At 41.7% G+C, this 19,068-nt stretch overlaps 1 protein-coding gene across 1 annotated transcript in view; it reads left to right on the plus strand.

Moving 5' to 3' along the window:
• Positions 1 to 14,605: 14,605 nt before the first annotated feature.
• STAT3 (signal transducer and activator of transcription 3) overlaps positions 14,606 to 19,068 on the plus strand; it is a 30,191-nt gene continuing 25,728 nt past the window's right edge. The window contains 4 exon segments of the mRNA XM_007177794.3: positions 14,606 to 14,728; positions 14,731 to 14,756; positions 16,375 to 16,519; positions 17,086 to 17,184. Of these exon segments, the coding sequence (XP_007177856.2) occupies positions 14,627 to 14,728; positions 14,731 to 14,756; positions 16,375 to 16,519; positions 17,086 to 17,184 (372 nt within the window). The 5' untranslated portion in view covers positions 14,606 to 14,626.

Below are 19,068 nucleotides of genomic sequence, written 5' to 3' on the forward strand. Positions count from 1 at the left end.
ATTAAGATTGTCGCAGTGGAGGTAGTGAGAATTTCTCACGTTCTAGATATGTTTTGAAGGTAGAGTCCACAGGATTTTTTAATGGATTGGATGTTGGGGGGAGAGAAGCAGAGAGAAGGAGGAGGAGGAGGAGGCAGGGAAGGAGGAGATAGAGGAGAAGGAGGAAGAGGAGTCAAGGCTTATATTAAAGGTTTTTAGTGTGAGCACATGCAAGAGTGGAGGTGTCATTTGCTAAAATGGGGAAGATTGGAGGGGAAGTTGGCTGGGAGAGTTTTTTTTTTATTTATTTTTGGCTGTGTTGGTCTTCTTTGCTGCACGCGGGCTTTCTCTAGTTGCGGTGCTCAGGCTTCTCATTGTGGTGGCTTCTCTTGTTGTGGAGCACGGGCTCTAGGCTTCAGTAGTTGTGGCTCATGGGCTCTAGAGCGCAGGCTCAGTAGTTGTGGCTCACGGGCTTAGTTGCTCCGTGGCATGTGAGATCTTCCCGGACCAGGGATCGAACCCGTGTCTCCTGCATTGGCAGGTGGATTCTTAACCACTGCGCCACCAGGGAAGTCCAGGGAGAGGTTTTTAATGAAAGGGTTAGTTTGGGGTACATTAAATTTGGGATGCTTGTTAGACACCCAAGTGGAGATACTGAGTAAGGCAGTGAGATAGAGGACTTGAGTTCATGGGAAAGGCTAGGGCTGGAGATGTAAATTTGGGGATTGTCAGATGTTATTTTGAAGGAGTGCTACTGGACGAATCATTTAGAAAATGAGTGCATAGAGGAAAGAAGATATTAACTAGTGAAATAGTTTTAACAGCGAAGCCTTTCCCTTTAAAACTCCGAATTCCTTTCTCACGGAAGTTGGACTCTATCAAGATGGTATTCCATCACTATGTTAGTAAAAATGTTCTAGTCACCAAGTGCCATAAACCAACTGCAATTTAGTAGCATAAAGCAGCAACCATTTTATTGTGCTGACAGATTCTGTGGGCAGGGATTTGGATAGCACGGCAGGGATGGCTTGTCTTTGCTCCGCAACGTCTGAGGCCTCAGCTGGGAAGACTTGAACATCTGGGGGCAGTTATCATCGGGAGGCTGCTTCACTCACATATCTGATGCCTGGGCCGGGAGGAATCAAAGGCTGATCTCAGCTGGGACTGTACACCAACTGCCTCTGTGTGACCTCTCTGGCCTTGGGTTTCTCACAGGATGTTGGTTGGGTCCTGGAAAATGAGCTTTCTGAGAGAATCAGGCCTTTATAGTTGCATATCAATACTTCTGTTGGTTGGAGCGGTCGTGGGCTTAGCTAGATTCAAGGACAGGGTACAAAGACCCCTTCTCTCAGCAGGAGTAGTATCGGAGAATTGGGGGCATTCTGATGTGTGTGGCAACCACCACAAATGCCCTTTGAATTTGAGGTTCAGCCCCCAAACCACAGTTACTTTGAAGGAAGGCGTTCTAACACAGGATCCATGGATATGGATTCTCAGCCCCAGTTATATGGTGCTTCATGCTAAGTGACCAGGATTACCTTAATATCTCTTACAGGGAAGGTGACCTGAATAAATTCAAGAAAAGGTTTTTCCTTCTCTTCAATAAGTGTTGAACTATACTGTGGGTCTGTGAAACTGAGATTCAGAAATTTAAGTTCCCTTTCTCCGCTTTATTTGTCTGTCTTAAAAGAATTTATTACTAACTTACATAGCATTCTAGATCAACGAATGCTTTTTGACTCTTTTATTTGGGCTTTGACCAAAGATAACAGTACCTACAGGCTTTTTTTCCCCAGCAACTTGCCCTCCTCCTCCCTTTGTTGCCTTCAAGCCTGGAAATTTTGACGTGATGGTTTGCTTGCCCAACTTAACAGTTGTTTCTCAAAGGCTAAACTGCTGTTTGTAAAAGTTGGTGGCTTGCCTCTGATTCCTGTGAGGGTGAGTCCCTCAGCATTCAAAGCTCATTGGAAGGATGCTTTGCTTCTCTCTAGAAAAACCTCCGAATTCTAGGTAACCAATCATCCAGGGTAGAGCTAATCTTGTTTTCCTAGGTGCGGTTGCGTATTGGTGCCGTACTTTGCAGTATTGTAGCCGTCGGTGAGCGTTCAGTAGGAACTTTTGCAGTGGAGGTGGTGTTTATATGTGTGAGTGAAGGAAGCTATAAAGGAAATACTCATTTGGTGTCTTAAATTTGATATCAGAACGATACGTGAGGGTCAGATGGAGGAGATGGACTCAAAACAAAAAAAAAGCCCCAGCCACATACCTAAGTACTGTGGGCATTCCGAGTGGAAGCAGTGGTTGGACTATGGGTAGGGTTAGGGAATGCCTCTCCAGCGGAGACAAGAAAGGGACATATAACACCACCAAGGGGAAAAACATTTTAGGCAAGAGCATCTCTGAGAAAGGAACAAAGTCTGTGGGGGCTGGAGGTGAGGGCTAGGGGGAGATGAGTTGACTTGACATTTTGAAAACCATCTTGAGGCTGGAGAGAGGAGCTGGAGGGGCCAAAGTTGGCTGAGGAGTTGGGGAGCCTTAGCCGGGGGTGAAGATTTTGGGTGGGACAGTATGAAGCTGGTGTATGGTTTTTTTTTTTTTTAATTTTTATTTATTTATTTTTAAAAATTTATTTTATTTATTTATTTATTTTTGGTTGTGTTGGGTCTTCATTGCTGTGCGCGGGCTTTCTCTAGTTGCTGTGAGTGGGGGCCACCCTTTGTTGCGGTGCGCGGGCTTCTCATCGCAATGGCTTCTCTTGTTGCGGAGCACGGGCTCTAGGCGCACGGGCTTCAGTAGTTGTGGCTCGTGGGCTCTAGAGTGCAGGCTCAGTAGTTGTGGCTCACGGGCCTAGTTGCTCTGCGGCATGTGGGATCTTCCCGGACCAGGCCTCGAACCCGTGTCCCCTGCACTGGCAGGCAGATTCTTAACCACTGCGCCACCAGGGAAGTCCTGGTGTATGTTTTTGAACTGGGAGGGTTGCTGTGGTTTTACTCTTATTGAAAGGTCACTGAAGGGTCATCCTTGAGTTTTTGAAACAGCAAAACTGAAAGAGTTGGTCTGCTCCTCAGAATACTTCTTACTGGACACAGTGTCCTTGCCTGGGAGAATCTGGTGCGGTCAATGTAGCTGTAATTCATACCAGTGGTTTATTCATTCCATATGTTTTTTTGAGAATCTGTTAAGAGCTGGGCATCCTGCTGGATGCTGGGGGGGTGAAGGGGAGGACACACTGGTGATCAAAAGCCCAGGCTCTTCCTGTCCTCAGGCTGGCAATCTGGCATAGAGTTTACAAGTGCAAGTTACGGAGTCACAGTGCTCAGGTCCAAGTAAGGAGAACATCGGGATCTTTCCCAAAGCAGTGTCTCCCTGAACAGCAAAATCGGGGAAGTTTTAAGCTAAGGGTACACGCATATTCATGAAGGGGCTTGGGCAGAGGGGAATTCAGCATAGAATTAGGGCAAAGGTCTACAGAGTCCAAGCTTTAGTTGATTGAAGTCAAGAGGGTCAACATCATTGTTCTATCCTTCACCTGGATGGGGGCCTTAGTTCCTGCAGAACTCAAAGATATATTATCATGTATATCTCTTGAGGAGGAACTAGGACTTTGCTTTATTACTTCGCTGTTGTTTGACTGCCTTTTCTCTGTTGGTGCACTCCTGTGTTCTCTTAAGATCATTAATTACTGAGACCTGTTCAAGGGCAAGCATTGCAGCCAGGCGTAGATCACAAAATGGCTTAGGCCAAAATGGCTTCTCTTATGTTGAGAAAGCCATTCCTGGTTCACTTTCTGCAGGGACCCCCTTACCTATCTGCTTACAGACTTGTCACTTGTCTGCTTAAAACTCTACAGATCTCCCCATTACCCTTGGGCGAGAGTTCTTCTTGCGGCTTACACCAGAGCCTTCTCCAGCCTCATCTCATGCCATAGTTTCCTGATGCAGTCTCCACAGGGCTCTGCTTCATTACAACTGCCTGGACCCCATCCTTGGGGATGATTATTCAGTACATGTAGAGTAAGGACCAGCCCCTCAGGTGATTGTGTTGTGCATCCTGGGTGAGACCTGATCTCTGCTCTTGTTCCAAGGTTCTCAGTCTGGCCACACCTTAGCATTGTCTGAAGAGCTTTTAAGTATTGAAACCTGGTTCCCACCCTCAGCAGTATTCCCATTTGGCATCTGGTTTGGTTCCCGGGCATCTCTATTTTATTTTAAAAAAAAATCTGCCCTTGTAATTCTGATCTGCAGCCAGGGTTGAGAACCTCTGCATACAGAGGGCAGAATCAAGGAGTAGATGTTGTGGGAAAACAGAACCTGATTCTGGAGTGATTTACCCTTTCAGATCTCCAAGTATCTGAAAAGCCACTCTTCCGTAATTTATATTTTTCTCTCCTAACCTCACTTCCTGCTCCCCAAGTCATCTTCCTGGGCAAAACGTTCAAGTTCTTGGACTCCTCACACCCTGACTGCCCCTCCCTGAATGTGTTTGTTTTGTAATGCACCATTTAAATTGTGATACAATTAGAATATCACTAGGTGTGGGCCAGTTAAGCTGGACTAATAGACCCTTTCATCCAAATGCTACATATGTCTGTTAAAATATCATTAGATCACACTGACTTGGTATTATGGTTGACTCATGTGTTACTTAAAATCAGTGAAAACTCCCACTGTAGCATAGAGGTTAAGAGCAGGAATTCTGAAAACGGACTTATTTGGGTTAGGATTCCAGCTTCATGCCTTTACTACCTGTCTGACCTTGGGTGAATCACTTAAAATTCTGTGCCTCATTTTCCTCCTCTGTAAAATGGGTATAAAAATAGTGTCTGTCTCATAGGGTTGTCGTGAAGATGAAATGAATAAATAATTATGTCAAGTACTTAAAAGAGTGCCTTGCACATAGTAAGTGCTGTATAAATATTAGCAATAACCATTAGTTCTTTGGACTGCTCTTAAACGAAGATTCTTATCTTTCATCTTTTTCGTTCATTTGGATATCGCTTGGTGTTTTCACCTTTAGGCTTTTAGGACCTGGAGCTATCCTTAGGTGAACTATGGGTAGAGATATTTGATCAGGGCACCACCCAACCCTCTCTCCCCTTCACTCACACCAAATCACAGCATTACTAACTCCTCCCTCAGGATGTTACAAAGACCCATTAAAATGCATGTAAGCAGGGAAAGCTGACTTTATCATTTAACAGGACTAATCCGATTATTTAATCTATGTTTCCCAGGGCATTGAGGAAATGGATTTAGCATAAGAAATGCTGATGAAAGGGATGCCATGAGGGGAAAGAAAAATATGGCAATGAGGTGTACCCAGCACATGTAGGAGGGATGCTGTACATCCGTTATTATTTTAAAACCTATATAACAATCCTTCAAAAGAGGGATACTTCCCCTTTTTACTAAAGGAGAAGCCTGTTATGTAGTCAAGTAATATCTCCCAAACAAACAGCTGATAAATGGTAGGCAGGGCTTGCACCCAGGCCCATCCAAGGTCAAGTCTCTCGGTCCTTGGCTTTACACCACACCGCTTCAGAGGACCGTGTCTGGTTGGCGGAGGGGACGTGTGACAAAGTGGGGGGCCACATGATGCTCAAATTTGGTTTGTTTTGTGGTCTTTTTCTGGAGCTCAGACCTGTTCTCAGGCAACTTTAACCATAAACTTCGCACTCAGTAATGGACAAAGCGCATCTAGTTGTGTTACTTTCAGTTTAGAGGGAATTATGTTTGTTATGCTCTTGTTCTTTTAATATTTGACTCTTTGAAATATTTGTGATCAAATATGCTGCCTATCGCAAATGAAGTTTGGAGAATATGTCCATTTTTGTTTTTGTTTTTTAATTCCATAACACTATTAGATTTGAAATAAGAGGCCTTGGCAATTCATAGTTTTCAGAATCTTTTTCTCAGAGGTAGCTGCGTGAGCACTAGATTTTGGGTAGTGCTTTTGGTTTTGTTTTTAACATCCTGAGTGTCCTTCATGGATCAAGGCACTAGGTTTTCCTTCCTTTCTGCTGTTAGCATTCCTGGTAGTCTCCACCTCTTACACTTAACTGTAAACCTGATACATTTTATTCTCTGTGTTTCTGGATTTAAATTAGATAACTATACAAAAGTAGTGCTAGTGATAAGACTTTACACATGTCAGGATTCGGAATGGAAAAAATCACGTGCTCAGCGCAAGATGCTTGAACTTTTCCAAGAATTAAGGTGAGATAAGAAGAATGAGGGATAGTAGAATCTGGGGGGTTGAATGCGCTCCAGAGTATCATTAAAACTGTTCTTTCGCTTACTTCTCCGAGCTCTGCTCCCCAGTAATTTAGTACTTCTTTCTTGTATTCAATTTTGCCACCTTAGTAGGGAACTATAATTCAAGTTCTCTTATATCTCAATGTCCATTTTTTGCAAAGAAGTTGTTGGTTTCTGACTTTAAAGCAAATCCTATTATTTGTAATTGAATATATTTGAATATTACAATGAGGTTAGTTCAAATTGGGCACTCAAGTGTTAATATTTTGTCTTTTTAGGAAATCAAAACTAGATCTCTGCAAAGACTTCTTATTGTTAAAGGCAAACATCTAGTCTTAAACTTTACAAAGGAACTATTTGGATTTGTAAGCAAGGAAATTATATATTTACTATACAAGTGTACTTATTTCGAATTATCTTTTTAAAATTGAAATTCCAAAGTCTTAATGTCTAGTGTAATTATCAATGGTGAAATAGTTAAGCTATAATATTTAAGTGTGGACTCCCTGTTATTCGTTACACCTTTAATCCAACAGTGAAAATGTCATGAAGATTGAGTGTCTTTGTCTAGCATTAATTGCCTTTTAGTTTTCCTCATTTTTTTCCTCCTCCCTAATTTACTTTAAGGAGTTTGCAGCTACCTCATATTATTTTTGGAATGTGGTATGGCGAGAACAAAAAATTGGAGCTTATAATTATAAATAAATTCTGTGACCCTTAATGGAATTTTCAGGATTATATTGAAAACACTAATAGAAACCAAATAGTTGTTCTGTGGGCTTTAAACAGAAATCCAGTTGTATAGAACATGTTTACTATAAAATAAGAGTTAAAAGAGAATAGAAAGCTGTAAAAATCCTATGATCCTAACTTTCAGAAAGAAATAAAAAATATATATACATACCCTGAGATAGATTAAGAGGAATTATATCAACATGTCCAACATGTCAATTGTAGTTCTAGATAGTATGATGATACGATATGGGTGATTTTATCTTTTGGTTTTTGTTTTTGTATTTCTCCAAATTTTCCACAGTGAACATTATTACTTTTTTTTTTTTCTTAGGCCACACCATGAGGCATGTGGGATCTTAGTTCCCCGACCAGGGATCGAACCCGTGCCCCCTGCAGTGGAAGCGTGGATTCTTTTTTTTTTTTTTTTTAATTTATTTTGTTTATTTAATTTTTGGCTGCATTGGGTCTTCGTTGCAGCTTGCGGGCTTTCTCTAGTTGCGGCGAGCGGGGGCTACTCTTTGTTGCAGTGTGCAGGCTTCTCATCGTGGTGGCTTCTCTTGTTGCAGAGCACGGGCTCTAGGCGCGCGGGCTTCAGTAGTTGTGGCACACGGGCTCAGTAGTTGTGGCTCACAGGCTTAGTTGCTCTGTGGCATGTGAGATCTTCCTGGACCAGGGCTCAAACCCGTGTCGCATGCATTGGTAGGCGGATTCTTAACCACTGCACCACCAGGGAAGTCCCAGAAACATCTTCTTAAAAGGACTGGTTTCAATAGAAATTAGTACCATTTCTATGTTATTTTATACTTTGGTTGCCTTAGTCACTGGGCCTTTCCTGACGGCAAAGAGGAGCTTAGTGTAGGCAACAGATAATATACAAGTATGAATAAATATGTTCTATTTTAAATGTAGGTATTTCTAATATAGAGTATGGCTAACACCCAAAGAAAAATCTTGGGATGCATTACAAGGTAGAACAGAAATTATCTTTAGGTTGCTTTCTGTTCTGGATTATTGTACACACCTGGTTTTCGTCCCTCTCCTCACTTTCACCCCTGACTCACTCACCCTTGTCGTAAATCCACTGGTGCCTGCATGTGAAGAACAGGTGTTAATTTAAAAAGATGTTTTATGGAATGATGTAATGAAGCCTTTTGTAAGTCGTCTTGACTTGTGGTTCTCAACACATCCCTTGGTTTCTTTAGATTGAAGTGTATAAATGAGAACTGTGACTTGGACAGACCTTTTTAGTGATCTTTACAGTAATAAGTTCCCCGTTAAACAGTAGTCGTTTGCCTTATGACTTCTTGTTAGTAAGTTATCCCCAAGAGGTTGAGAAATTCCTCTTTTGAAAAGTCCAGAAAGTCTTTGGTGACTTGCTGTTTCATTTTTATTGTTCTTTTCTTTTCAGTTGTAGAAAACAGGATCACACTCACCTTTCCTTTATCTGCTAACATTTACTATCTGCGAACCTTAAACTGAGTAAACGCCTGCAGAGAATTAAGAGAATGTATTGCCCTAAGCCAGCCACTGTATGGAATGAATTGACTTCTCTCCTCTGCACCCAGAATGGTGCTGGGCACTCACGTTGTTGTGCAAATCGCTCTCTGTGTTCTGGAGTTCAATGAAAGTGGTTACTAGGTCAGGCTTAGAATTATTCCATAGATAAGAACTACTTCAGTTAGAATTTAGTAGAGTCCTTCAGATTAACTTGTAATTTGAAAAACCAGAATTGAGATTGTGAAATCAAGTGGGCTTAAAAACAGTTTTTTTCCAGTAAGACAATTACCACAAAGCCATTTGGCAGTGGTTTTCGTAGACAATTTGGCTTCTGATCTCTTGAGGATCTAGAGTTCTTATGAAGAGCAATTGGTCTGATTGCCCTGTGGCTCCTGTTAGTTAAGTATGGTTTGTAGCTAAGCAGCTGGTAAGGAAATCACTGACTCTTTGTCCATGTTCTCCTTGAAAATACTACCTGCTCTTTGGCTTTAATTTAGAATGATTTTTTTTTTAAATATAGAATAGCTATTAAGTATTACCTACAGTGATTAGACTGAGAAGTAGAACATAACATCAGTCATTTTTGGTCCCTTAGTTTTATGGAAAATACTGTTAGCTGGTTTCTGGTTTAAGAAATAGCCCGATTATTATACTACTTACTAAAACTAACTAAAACCAAAACAACAAAAACCCTCTGAGTAATGGACTAGAAACGAATTGGCAAATTTTCAACAACTTGTAATTTTTTAATGGTATATGAGTTTGAAAATGCAAATATTCATGCATGACTACATTGTTAATCCATAATTGAGCAGGTATAGTATGATGCTGCTTTATGGTTTGTTTTTTTTTTTTTTAAATTTTATAGCTACTTTATTTATTATTATTATTATTATTATTATTATTTTATTTTTGGCTGTGTTGGGTCTTCGGTTCGTGCGAGGGCTTTCTCCAGTTGCGGCAAGCGGGGTCCACTCTTCATCGCGGTGCGGAGACGGCTCTTCATCGCGGTGCGCGGGCCTTTCACTATCGCGGCCCCTCCCGTTGCGGGGCACAGGCTCCAGACACGCAGGCTCAGCAGTTGTGGCTCACGGGCCTAGTCGCTCCGTGGCATGTGGGATCCTCCCAGACCAGGGCTCAAACCCGTGTCCCCTGCATTAGCAGGCAGACTCTCAACCACTGCGCCACCAGGGAAGCCCTGCTTTATGGTTTTAATTTGGAACTTCGGGGAGCAGACCGTGATGGCTCTACATTTGTATCCAAGATCAGCAATTAAATAATTAGTCTATTTTTTTTATTAGTCTATTTTTTAATTGATTTATAACACAGGAGTTTATTATGAAAAGTAGGTGTCTATTTCTTTAAATCCTTTAGTAGAACATGGCTTTGGGGTTACATAATCTAGAGCAGTAGTGTCCAATAAAAATAGAATGCAAGTCACACATGTAATGTTAAAGTTCCTAATAGCCACATTAAAAGAAGTAAAAAGAGATGGGTGAAATTCATCTTAATAATATATTTTATCTGGGGAATTCCCTGGCGGTCCAGTGGTTAGGACTGGGCACTTTCACTGCCGGGGCCCAGGTTCAATCCCTGGTCAGGGAACTAAGATCCTGCAAGCTGTGTGGCGTGGCCAAAAAAATATATATATGATATATATATATTTATATATATATGTATGTATATGTACACACACATATATAAGTAAAACATATATACATATATATAAAATTTAATCCAATATATATAGAATATTAACATTTCAATATTAGTGAGATATTTTACTTTTTTTTTGTACTAAGTCTTCAAAATCCAGTGTATATTTTACAGTGTATTTCAGTTTGAAACCAGCCACATTTCAAGTGCTCAGTAACCACATATGGCTAACTGACTACTGTATTGAATTATGTGGGTCTGGAGTTTCATACATTCACATGCAGTAGAATCTACATAAATTGGCATATTACGCAGATGTCTATGCAAGTCAAGTCCTGAGAAACACAAGGCAGATCCTGATACTTTTAGCCTAGAAGGCAGATTTTTTTTTTTTTAATTGGAGTATGGTTGTTTTACAATGTTGTGTTAGTTTCTACTGTACAGCGAAGTGAAGTAGAGTCCCCTGGGCTATACAGCAGGTTCTCATTAGTTACTTGTTTTATACGTGTTAGTGTTTATATGTTAATCCCAATCTCCCAATTCATCCCACCCTCCCTTTCCCCCCTTGGTGTCCACACATTTGTTCTCTACATCTTTGTCTCTATTTCTGCCTTGCAAACTGGTTCGTCTGTACCATTTTTCTAGATTCCACAAATATGCGTTAATATATGATATTTGTTTTTCTCTTTCTGACTTACTTCACTCTGTATGACAGTCTCTAGGTCCATCCACGTCTCTACAAATGACCCAATTTCATTCCTTTTTATGGCTGAGGCAGATTTTTAACTTGGCCCTAATGTGAATATTGTAAGAGAGTTCTAATGGCCTTTGATTTCTTTTTTTTTTTTTTTAATTTTATTGGAGTGGAGTTGATTTACAATGTTGTGTTAGTTTCAGGTGTATAGCAAAGTGATTCAGTTATACATATATTTATTCTTTTTCAGATTCTTTACCCATATAGGTTATTATAGAATACTGAGTAGAGTTCCCTGTGCTATACAGTAGGTCCTTGTTGGTTATCTATTTTATATATAGTAGTGCGTGTATGTTAATCCCAAATTCCTAATTTATCCCTCCCCTCCACGTTTCCCTTTTGGTAACCGTAAGTTTGTTTTCAAAATCTGTGTGTCTGTTTCTATTTTGTAAATAAGTTCATTTGTATCATTTTTAAAAATTAGATTACACATATGAGTGATAGCATATATTTGTCTTTCTCTGTCTGACTTGCTTCACTTAGTATGATAATCTCTAGGTCCCTCCATGTTGCTGCAAATGACATTATTTCATTTTTTTTAGAACTATATTTTAATTTTATTTTAATTTTATTTATTTATTTATTTTTAATAATGAAACTGTCTAGGAGTTAAGCCAGCATTTTATTTATTTATTTATTTTTGGCTGTGTTGGGTCTTCGTTTCTGTGCGAGGGCTTTCTCTAGTTGTGGCAAGCGGGGCCACTCTTCGTCGCAGTGCGCGGGCTTTTCACCGCCACGGCCTCTCATGTTGCGGGGCACAGGCTCCAGTCGCGCAGGCTCAGTGGTTGTGGCTCACAGGCCCAGTTGCTCCGCGGCATATGGGATCCTCCCAGACCAGGGCGCGAACCCGCGTCCCCTGCATTGGCAGGCAAACTCTCAACCACTGAGCCTCCAGGGAAGCCCTATTTCATTCTTTTTTATGGCTGTGTAATTCCATTGTATATATATACCACATCTTTATCCATTCCTCTGTCGATGGACATTTAGGTTACTTCCATGTCTTGGCTATAGTAAACAGTGCTGCAGTGAACACTGGGGTGCATGTATCTTTTCGAGTATGGTTTTTTCCAGGTGTATGCCCAGGAGTGGGATTGCTGGATCATATGGTAGTTCTACTTTTAGTTTTTTAAGGGACCTCCATGCTGTTCTCCATAGTGGTTGTAGGCTTTTGATTTCCTGTTGAGAGTAAAATTCGACATGGTTACAATGCTTCAGCGTATAGCATGCGCTTCAGTTACTGCTTTCATTAACCAGTGTTTAGCGTACATGTACCACTGCCCAGGTAGCATCGCATCGGTTCTGTGGCAGGTTAATCTTGGGGGTGCGACTGCAAAGGAGTGGTAGCTGAAAATGCTCGGGAGGTGCCTAAGACATTGTTAAAAAAAATCCCAAGCACCTAGGAAACTTAACTTATTCCCCTCTAATGTTGTTGGAAGATTTAGTTTATTTATGGAAACATATTGGCCTGAGTGGGGCAAATACCTCATTCTGGCATTCTCATCTCTTTGCTTTACTGAACTTTTTCACCAGTGGAACTTAAGCCCTTGGTACTTGAGGAGGGAAATACTTTAGATCTGTGGCATAAGTGTAAAGCACACACCGGTTTAGAAAACTTAGTACAAAAAGAAGAATGTAAAGTATCTCATTAATAGTTTTTGTATGATCGCATGTTAAGATGATAACATTTTGGTTATATTAGGTTAAAGAAAATGTATTATTAAAGTTAATTTTACCTCTTTCTTTTTACTTTTTTAATATGGCACCTAGAAAATTTAAGATTACATATGCGGCTTGTATTAGATTTCTGTTGGATGATGCTGCCTTAGTTTTTTTTTTAATTAATTAATTGATTGATTGATTTTTGGCTGCATTGGGTCTTCGTTGCTGTGCGGGCTTTCTCTAGCTGTGGTGAGCGGGGGCTACTGTTTGTTGTGGTGCGCGGGCTTCTCATTGCAGTGGCTTCTGTTTGTTGCGGAGCATGGGCTCTAGGCACACGGGCTTCAGTAGTTGTGACACGCAGGCTCAGTAGTTGTGGCTCCCGGGCTCAGTTGCTCCGCGGCATGTGGGTTCTTCCCAGACCAGGGCTCGAACCCGTGTCCCCTGCATCGGCAGGCGGATTCTTAACCATTGCGCCACCAGGGAAGTCCCTGCCTTAGATTTTTAATTGTTCAATTAAAGACTGCTGTGAGGGGACTGCCCCTGCTTTCCTGAATATGTGCTTGAAAGCTTGATCAGTTGATGCCACCTTTGCAGTAGCAAGGGGGTACGCTGTTTCTGTCCCCCCAAGAAGGGGAAGGAGAACAGCAGCACAGCCCTCTGGAATTCTGTAAGGACCCCAGATTCTGAACAACTTGGTGATCATTTAACTTGCTGCTCTGAGAACACAAGACCTGTTGGTTTTGTCACCAGTTTGCCTTTTTATGAAAGGACCAGTAATTAGGTGCTTATTCATGCCTTCTCCAAGAAATAAATCAAGCACTCTAGTGAAGTGTATGTATTTGTATGTATTCTATCTTTCAGTAAATGTTCTCACTGTCCCAGAGAACCATCTCAATATACTTTGATCCATATATACCTTAGTCTTTGGCTCCTACTCATAGTTATTTTTTACAGCTTTTTAAAAAAATTTTGTTTATTTATTTATTTATTTAATTATGGCTGTGTTGGGTCTTCGTTTCTGTGCGAGGGCTTCCTCTAGTTGTGGCAAGTGGGGGCCACTCTTCATCGCGGTGCACGGGCCTCTCACTATCGCGGCCTCTCTTGTTGCGGAGCACAGGCTCCAGACGCGCAGGCTCTGTAGTTGTGGCTCACGGGCCTAGCTGCTCCGCAGCATGTGGGATCTTCCCAGACTAGGGCTCGAACCCGTGTCCCCTGCATTGGCAGGCAGATTCCCAACCACTGCGCCACCAGGGAAGCCCTATTTTTTTACAGCTTCTTAAGACTACTTGGTCTGTATTGCTATTTCCATGACCCAAGCTATTCAGAAAGAGGACTCAAGGTGGTTAGCTGGCTTGGCTTCTCCTTGAGCATTTCCCTGGGGTGTTCATGAACCTGGGGACAACCTGAATGCCTGGTTTTTAGCTTCTCTTCTTTCTCATCCAGACTGAGAAATTTTAGAAACAAAATTACTCTCTTTTTTGAGTGGGAGAATCCCAGGCAGGTCCTTGCTTATGTGTTTAAACCTGTAGTCTTGGAATTAGCTCTCTGCCCTCCCTGAACACCCATATCCCACATTTTGTTCTTAGTTTAAAGATCAAACTTAGGTTTACTGTGTTTCTACCTCCCAGTCCACCTAAAAGGAGTGTAGAGTGGGAAGAAAGGAACTCACATCTGTTGAGCATCTGTTGTGTGCTAGACACTGAGCTGGGTGCTCAAGAAATATTATCTCAGTAACCCCGAGGGGTGGGAATTATGATCTCTGTTTGATAGAGGAGGAAATGGAAATCTGGAAGTTAAGTAATTTCTCAGCTTCACATACCTCTGAGAGATAATGGATTCTAGAACGTGGCATCATGCCCGCATTGTCATCCTGGTTTAGGAGAAAGAAGCTGCAATGTGGTTCCGGAGGTAGAGATTTGAATGTATATGTATTGTTCTAAACTGGGAGAAACATGGAAGATCCTTTCCAAAGCACCTTTTATCCCTAATCACAGACCCGATGCCTGTGTTGGATAGGTTGTTTCCCCTTACTGGGGCTTGTAGTGACCATATAAACCTTTGGTTTGCAGTTGTGACCCCTGATTCCAGCAGAATGGCCCAATGGAATCAGCTACAGCAGCTGGACACACGGTACTTGGAGCAGCTTCATCAGCTGTACAGTGACAGCTTCCCGATGGAGCTACGGCAGTTTCTGGGGCCCCTTGGATCGAGAGTCAAGATTGGTAAGTCCTTCCTGAGAAACTCCCCAAATTGTTAGGTTTTAGTTTGAGGCAAGAGACATGATCTGCTCTAACTTAACTCTTTGCTAACTATTTCATTGAAAAGCTTATGGGTACAGGTGATGTGATAAAAGAGAACAGAAGAGGGCTTCCCTGGTGGCGCAGTGGTTGAGAATCTGCCTGCTAATGCAGGGGACACGGGTTCGAGCCCTGGTCTGGGAAGATCCCACATGCCACGGAGCAGCTGGGCCCGTGAGCCACAATTGCTGAGCCTGCGCGTCTGGAGCCTGTGCCCCGCGACGGGAGGGGCCGCGATAGAGAAAGGCCCGCGCACCGCGATAGAGAAAGGCCCGCGCACCGCGATAGAGAAAGGCCCGCGCACCGCGATGAAGAGCGGTCCCCGCACCGCGATGAAGAGTGGCCCCCGCTTGCCGCAACTGGAGAAAGCCCTCGCACGAACCGAAGACCCAACACAGCCAAAAATAAATAAATAAATAAATAAATAAATAAGAAAATCCTTTAAAAAAAAAAAAAAAGAGAACAGAAGATAGAGAGGTCATTTTAGTCTTGTAAAAACATTTTCTACATTAGAAGGGCATCTGGGCAGCTGTCTTTTGGCACGTTGAAGCAGCCTGCTTGGGGGTAGATGTTTTGAAGCCTGACTTTAATCTCATTTGCTTGATGAGACGCTCTGTGTGTTCTGACACTTAAGGGACATGCGCTCTCTCTCTCTCTCTCTCTCTCTCTCTCTCTATATATATATATTTTTAATTGGAGTATAATTGCTTTACAGTGTTGTGTCAGTTTCTGCCGCACAGCGAAGTGAATTTTTTTTATCTGAATGAGAATTCTGTCGTGGGTAAAAGTTTGGGTTCGTACTTCTGATTCCCCTTTCATTAAGGGAAAGAAACACAGAGTCAGAGAAATAGACTCATTTATAGAGGAGATAATGGTACAGAATCCCAACAACTATTTCCTTCACTTTTTTTAAAAAAATTATTTATTTATTTTATTATTTATTTATTTTGGCTGCTCCGGGTCTCAGTTGCGGCACACGGGATCTTTAGTTGCGGCATGCGGGATCTATTCTCCAACCAGGGATTGAACCCAGGCCCCCTGCATTGGGAGCGTGGAGTCTGACCCACTGGACCACCAGGGAAGTCCCTCCTTCGCTTTAATGTATGCAGATCCACCTATTAATTTTGGTTTAATTCAGGCCCCTGACCTAGTTTTGCCAGAATTTGGTAAGGGGCCAGAGAGGTGATTCAGAGATGTCAGAAATAGGCCACCCTAGCTTGGGATTGCTTATTTGCTACTAAAAGTCTGACCACAGAGTTGACTGAGAATTTAAAGCAAAACAACATACCTGTTCACTTCACTCAAGTATTTGATAAATATAGAACTATGACAGTGGCTAATAGTATCTGGAATAGTTGTTCATAATTTTTAAATTGATGACATTGATGGTTGCTGAGCAAGATGCATCTAAAATGATGAGTGGCTTAAAGCATCAGGTTTGCCTTGGGTTTTTTCCTCCTTCTTGATGGTGATTTCTGCGTGCATGCATGTGTATGTATGTGTAGGTTTCAGAATCATTCTTTATCCTTCTTCCTTTTCCTAGGGCATATGCGGCCAGCAAAGAATCACATGCAACTTTGGTGTTTCATAATCTCTTGGGTGAAATTGACCAGCAGTATAGCCGCTTCCTGCAAGAGTCCAATGTTCTCTATCAGCACAACCTGCGAAGAATCAAGCAGTTCCTTCAGGTGTGATGAGAAACTGAACCCACAGAGGAGGGTTTTATTTTTCTTTCCTGAAAGTTTCTTTTCTCATTTGGCTAAATAATGAGAACGTATCTTGTACTTTAAATCCAAGGAGAAGTAACTAACCCTTTGAGTATCGTTGCCTGAAATTCACTTCTTTGGTTCATTGAAATAATAATGTGATTGCTATGTTATGTTAGCATGTTAATAACATGATTGTGATGAGGTCAGATGACTAGGAAGATGACTCTTTTCAGTGTTAAAGGTTCGACCATAAATGGATACTCCTTGACAAAGTCATTTGCCTCCCTGTAAGACTGGGATAACACACTGTCCAAAGACAGACGACCAAGCCTTCTCTCACTGAAGTACTGCTCCTCATGACTGCCTTTCTTCTTCTCTTCTTCCCTTCATCTCCCACTAATGGCAGCCAGGCTCTGAGGCCTTTGCTGTGTTGTTTCATGTAGTAAATGTCATGCTTTCCCTAATTTATGAGGAAGTTAGCAAAGTTCAGTCCACATCTCCTTAGTCTGCTGCCACTTTTCATTCTCTTTCTCTCCTACGTACAGAGCAGATACCTTGAGAAGCCAATGGAGATTGCCCGAATTGTGGCCCGGTGCCTGTGGGAAGAGTCCCGCCTCCTCCAGACCGCAGCCACTGCAGCCCAGGTGAGGCCTGGGAAGAAACAAAGGGCTGTTGAAATGTGCTTCCTTCATGTGTACAAAGATGTGCTTGCTCTTCCAGGGTCTTTAGGATGTGCACTGACCTATGGGGAGAAGTGGGTGTTTGTGTTCTTTGGTTTTTGTTGTTGTTGTTGTTTGGGTTTTTTTTGGTTATTTTGGCCGTGCCACGTGCGGCATGTGGGATCTTAGTTCCCTGACCAGGGATTGAACGCGCGCCCCTTGCGTTTGAAGCACAGAGTTTTAACCACTGGACCACCAGGGAAGTCCCTGCGTTTTGTTTTATACAGTGAAAATAACTTTTTTTTCCTGCGTATAAAATTCATTCTACTTTTTAAGAAAAACTTTAAAACATTACAGAAAATTACAAGAAAGAAAGTTAAAAAACAAAGATCTGAAATGTCCCTCACTCCTCTTTTTTTTTTAACATCTTTATTGGAGTGTAATTGCTTTACAATGTTGTGTTAGTTTCTGCTGCATAACAAAGTGAATCAGCTATACGTACACATATATCCCCATACCCCCTCCCTCTTGCATCTCCCTTCTACCCTCCCTATCCCACCCCTCTAGGTGGTCACAGAGCACCAAGCTGATCTCCCTGTGCTATGCGGCTGCTTCCCACTAGCTATCTATTTTACATTTGGTAGTGTATATATGTCCACGCCACTCTCTCACTTCGTCCCAGCTTACCCGTCCCCCTCCCGTGTCCTCAAGTCCATTCTCTATGTCTGCGTCTTTATTCCTGTCCTGACCCTAGGTTCTTCAGAACCTTTTTTTTTTTTTTTAGATTCCATATATATGTGTTAGCATACAGTATTTGTTTTTCTGTTTCTGACTTACTTCACTCTGTATGACAGCCTCAAGGTCCATCCACCTCACTACAAATAACTCAATTTCGTTTCTTTTTATGGCTGAGTAATATTCCATTGTATATATGTGCCACATCTTCTTTATCCATTCATCTGTCGAGGGACACTTAGGTTGCTTCCATGACCTGGCTATTGTAAATAGTGCTGCAATGAACATTGTGGTACATGACTCTTTTTGAATCATGGTTTTCTCAGGGTATATGCCCAGTAGTGGGATTGCTGGGTCGTAAGGTAGTTCTATTTTTAGTTTTTTAAGGAACCTCCATACTGTTCTCTATAGTGGCTGTATCAATTTACATTCCCACCAACAGTTCAAGAGTGTTCCCTTTTCTCCACACCCTCTCCAGCATTTATTGTTTGTAGATTTTTTGATGATGGCCATTCTGACTGGTGTGAGGTGATACCTCATTGTAGTTTTGATTTGCATTTCTCTAATGATTACTCACTCCTCTCTTCATTGTCTCTTCCGAGGAATCCAACATTAATAGTCTGATATATATCCTTTCATACCTTTCTCCAGGCTCCCATAAACTATAGAAAATACACACATACACATTATATTTAAATTGGTTGACTTTTCTGCATCTTGCTTTTTTCATTTAATTATGTCATGTAAATCCTTCTAAGTCAAGTAGTATAAAGCTGACTCACTTTATTTGCTGCATAATATTCTGTGGTATAGATCTGCTATAATTTATTCAATTATTACCCCTTCGATAGACAGTCACTTCTTTCTGGGTTTTTTTTTCCTCCACTGTAAATACTAGTGCAATGCCTCCCTATATATCTTTATATATTCATGCTTTGATTTCTCTAGTATGGATTTCTAGGCATGGAAATGTTAGGTCAAGGGGTGTGTGCGTGTGTGTGTATAAAATATATATAAACTTTTTATAGATAGTTCTGGATTGCTTTCCCCAAAGGCTGTAACAGTTCACATTTGCACCAGAAGGATATGACAATGTATAATTCTTGGGAGCCACCTGGGGGATGGTTTGGGATT

This window comes from Balaenoptera acutorostrata, chromosome 20, assembly GCF_949987535.1.
Source record: "Balaenoptera acutorostrata chromosome 20, mBalAcu1.1, whole genome shotgun sequence".
Lineage (NCBI taxonomy): Eukaryota > Metazoa > Chordata > Mammalia > Artiodactyla > Balaenopteridae > Balaenoptera > Balaenoptera acutorostrata.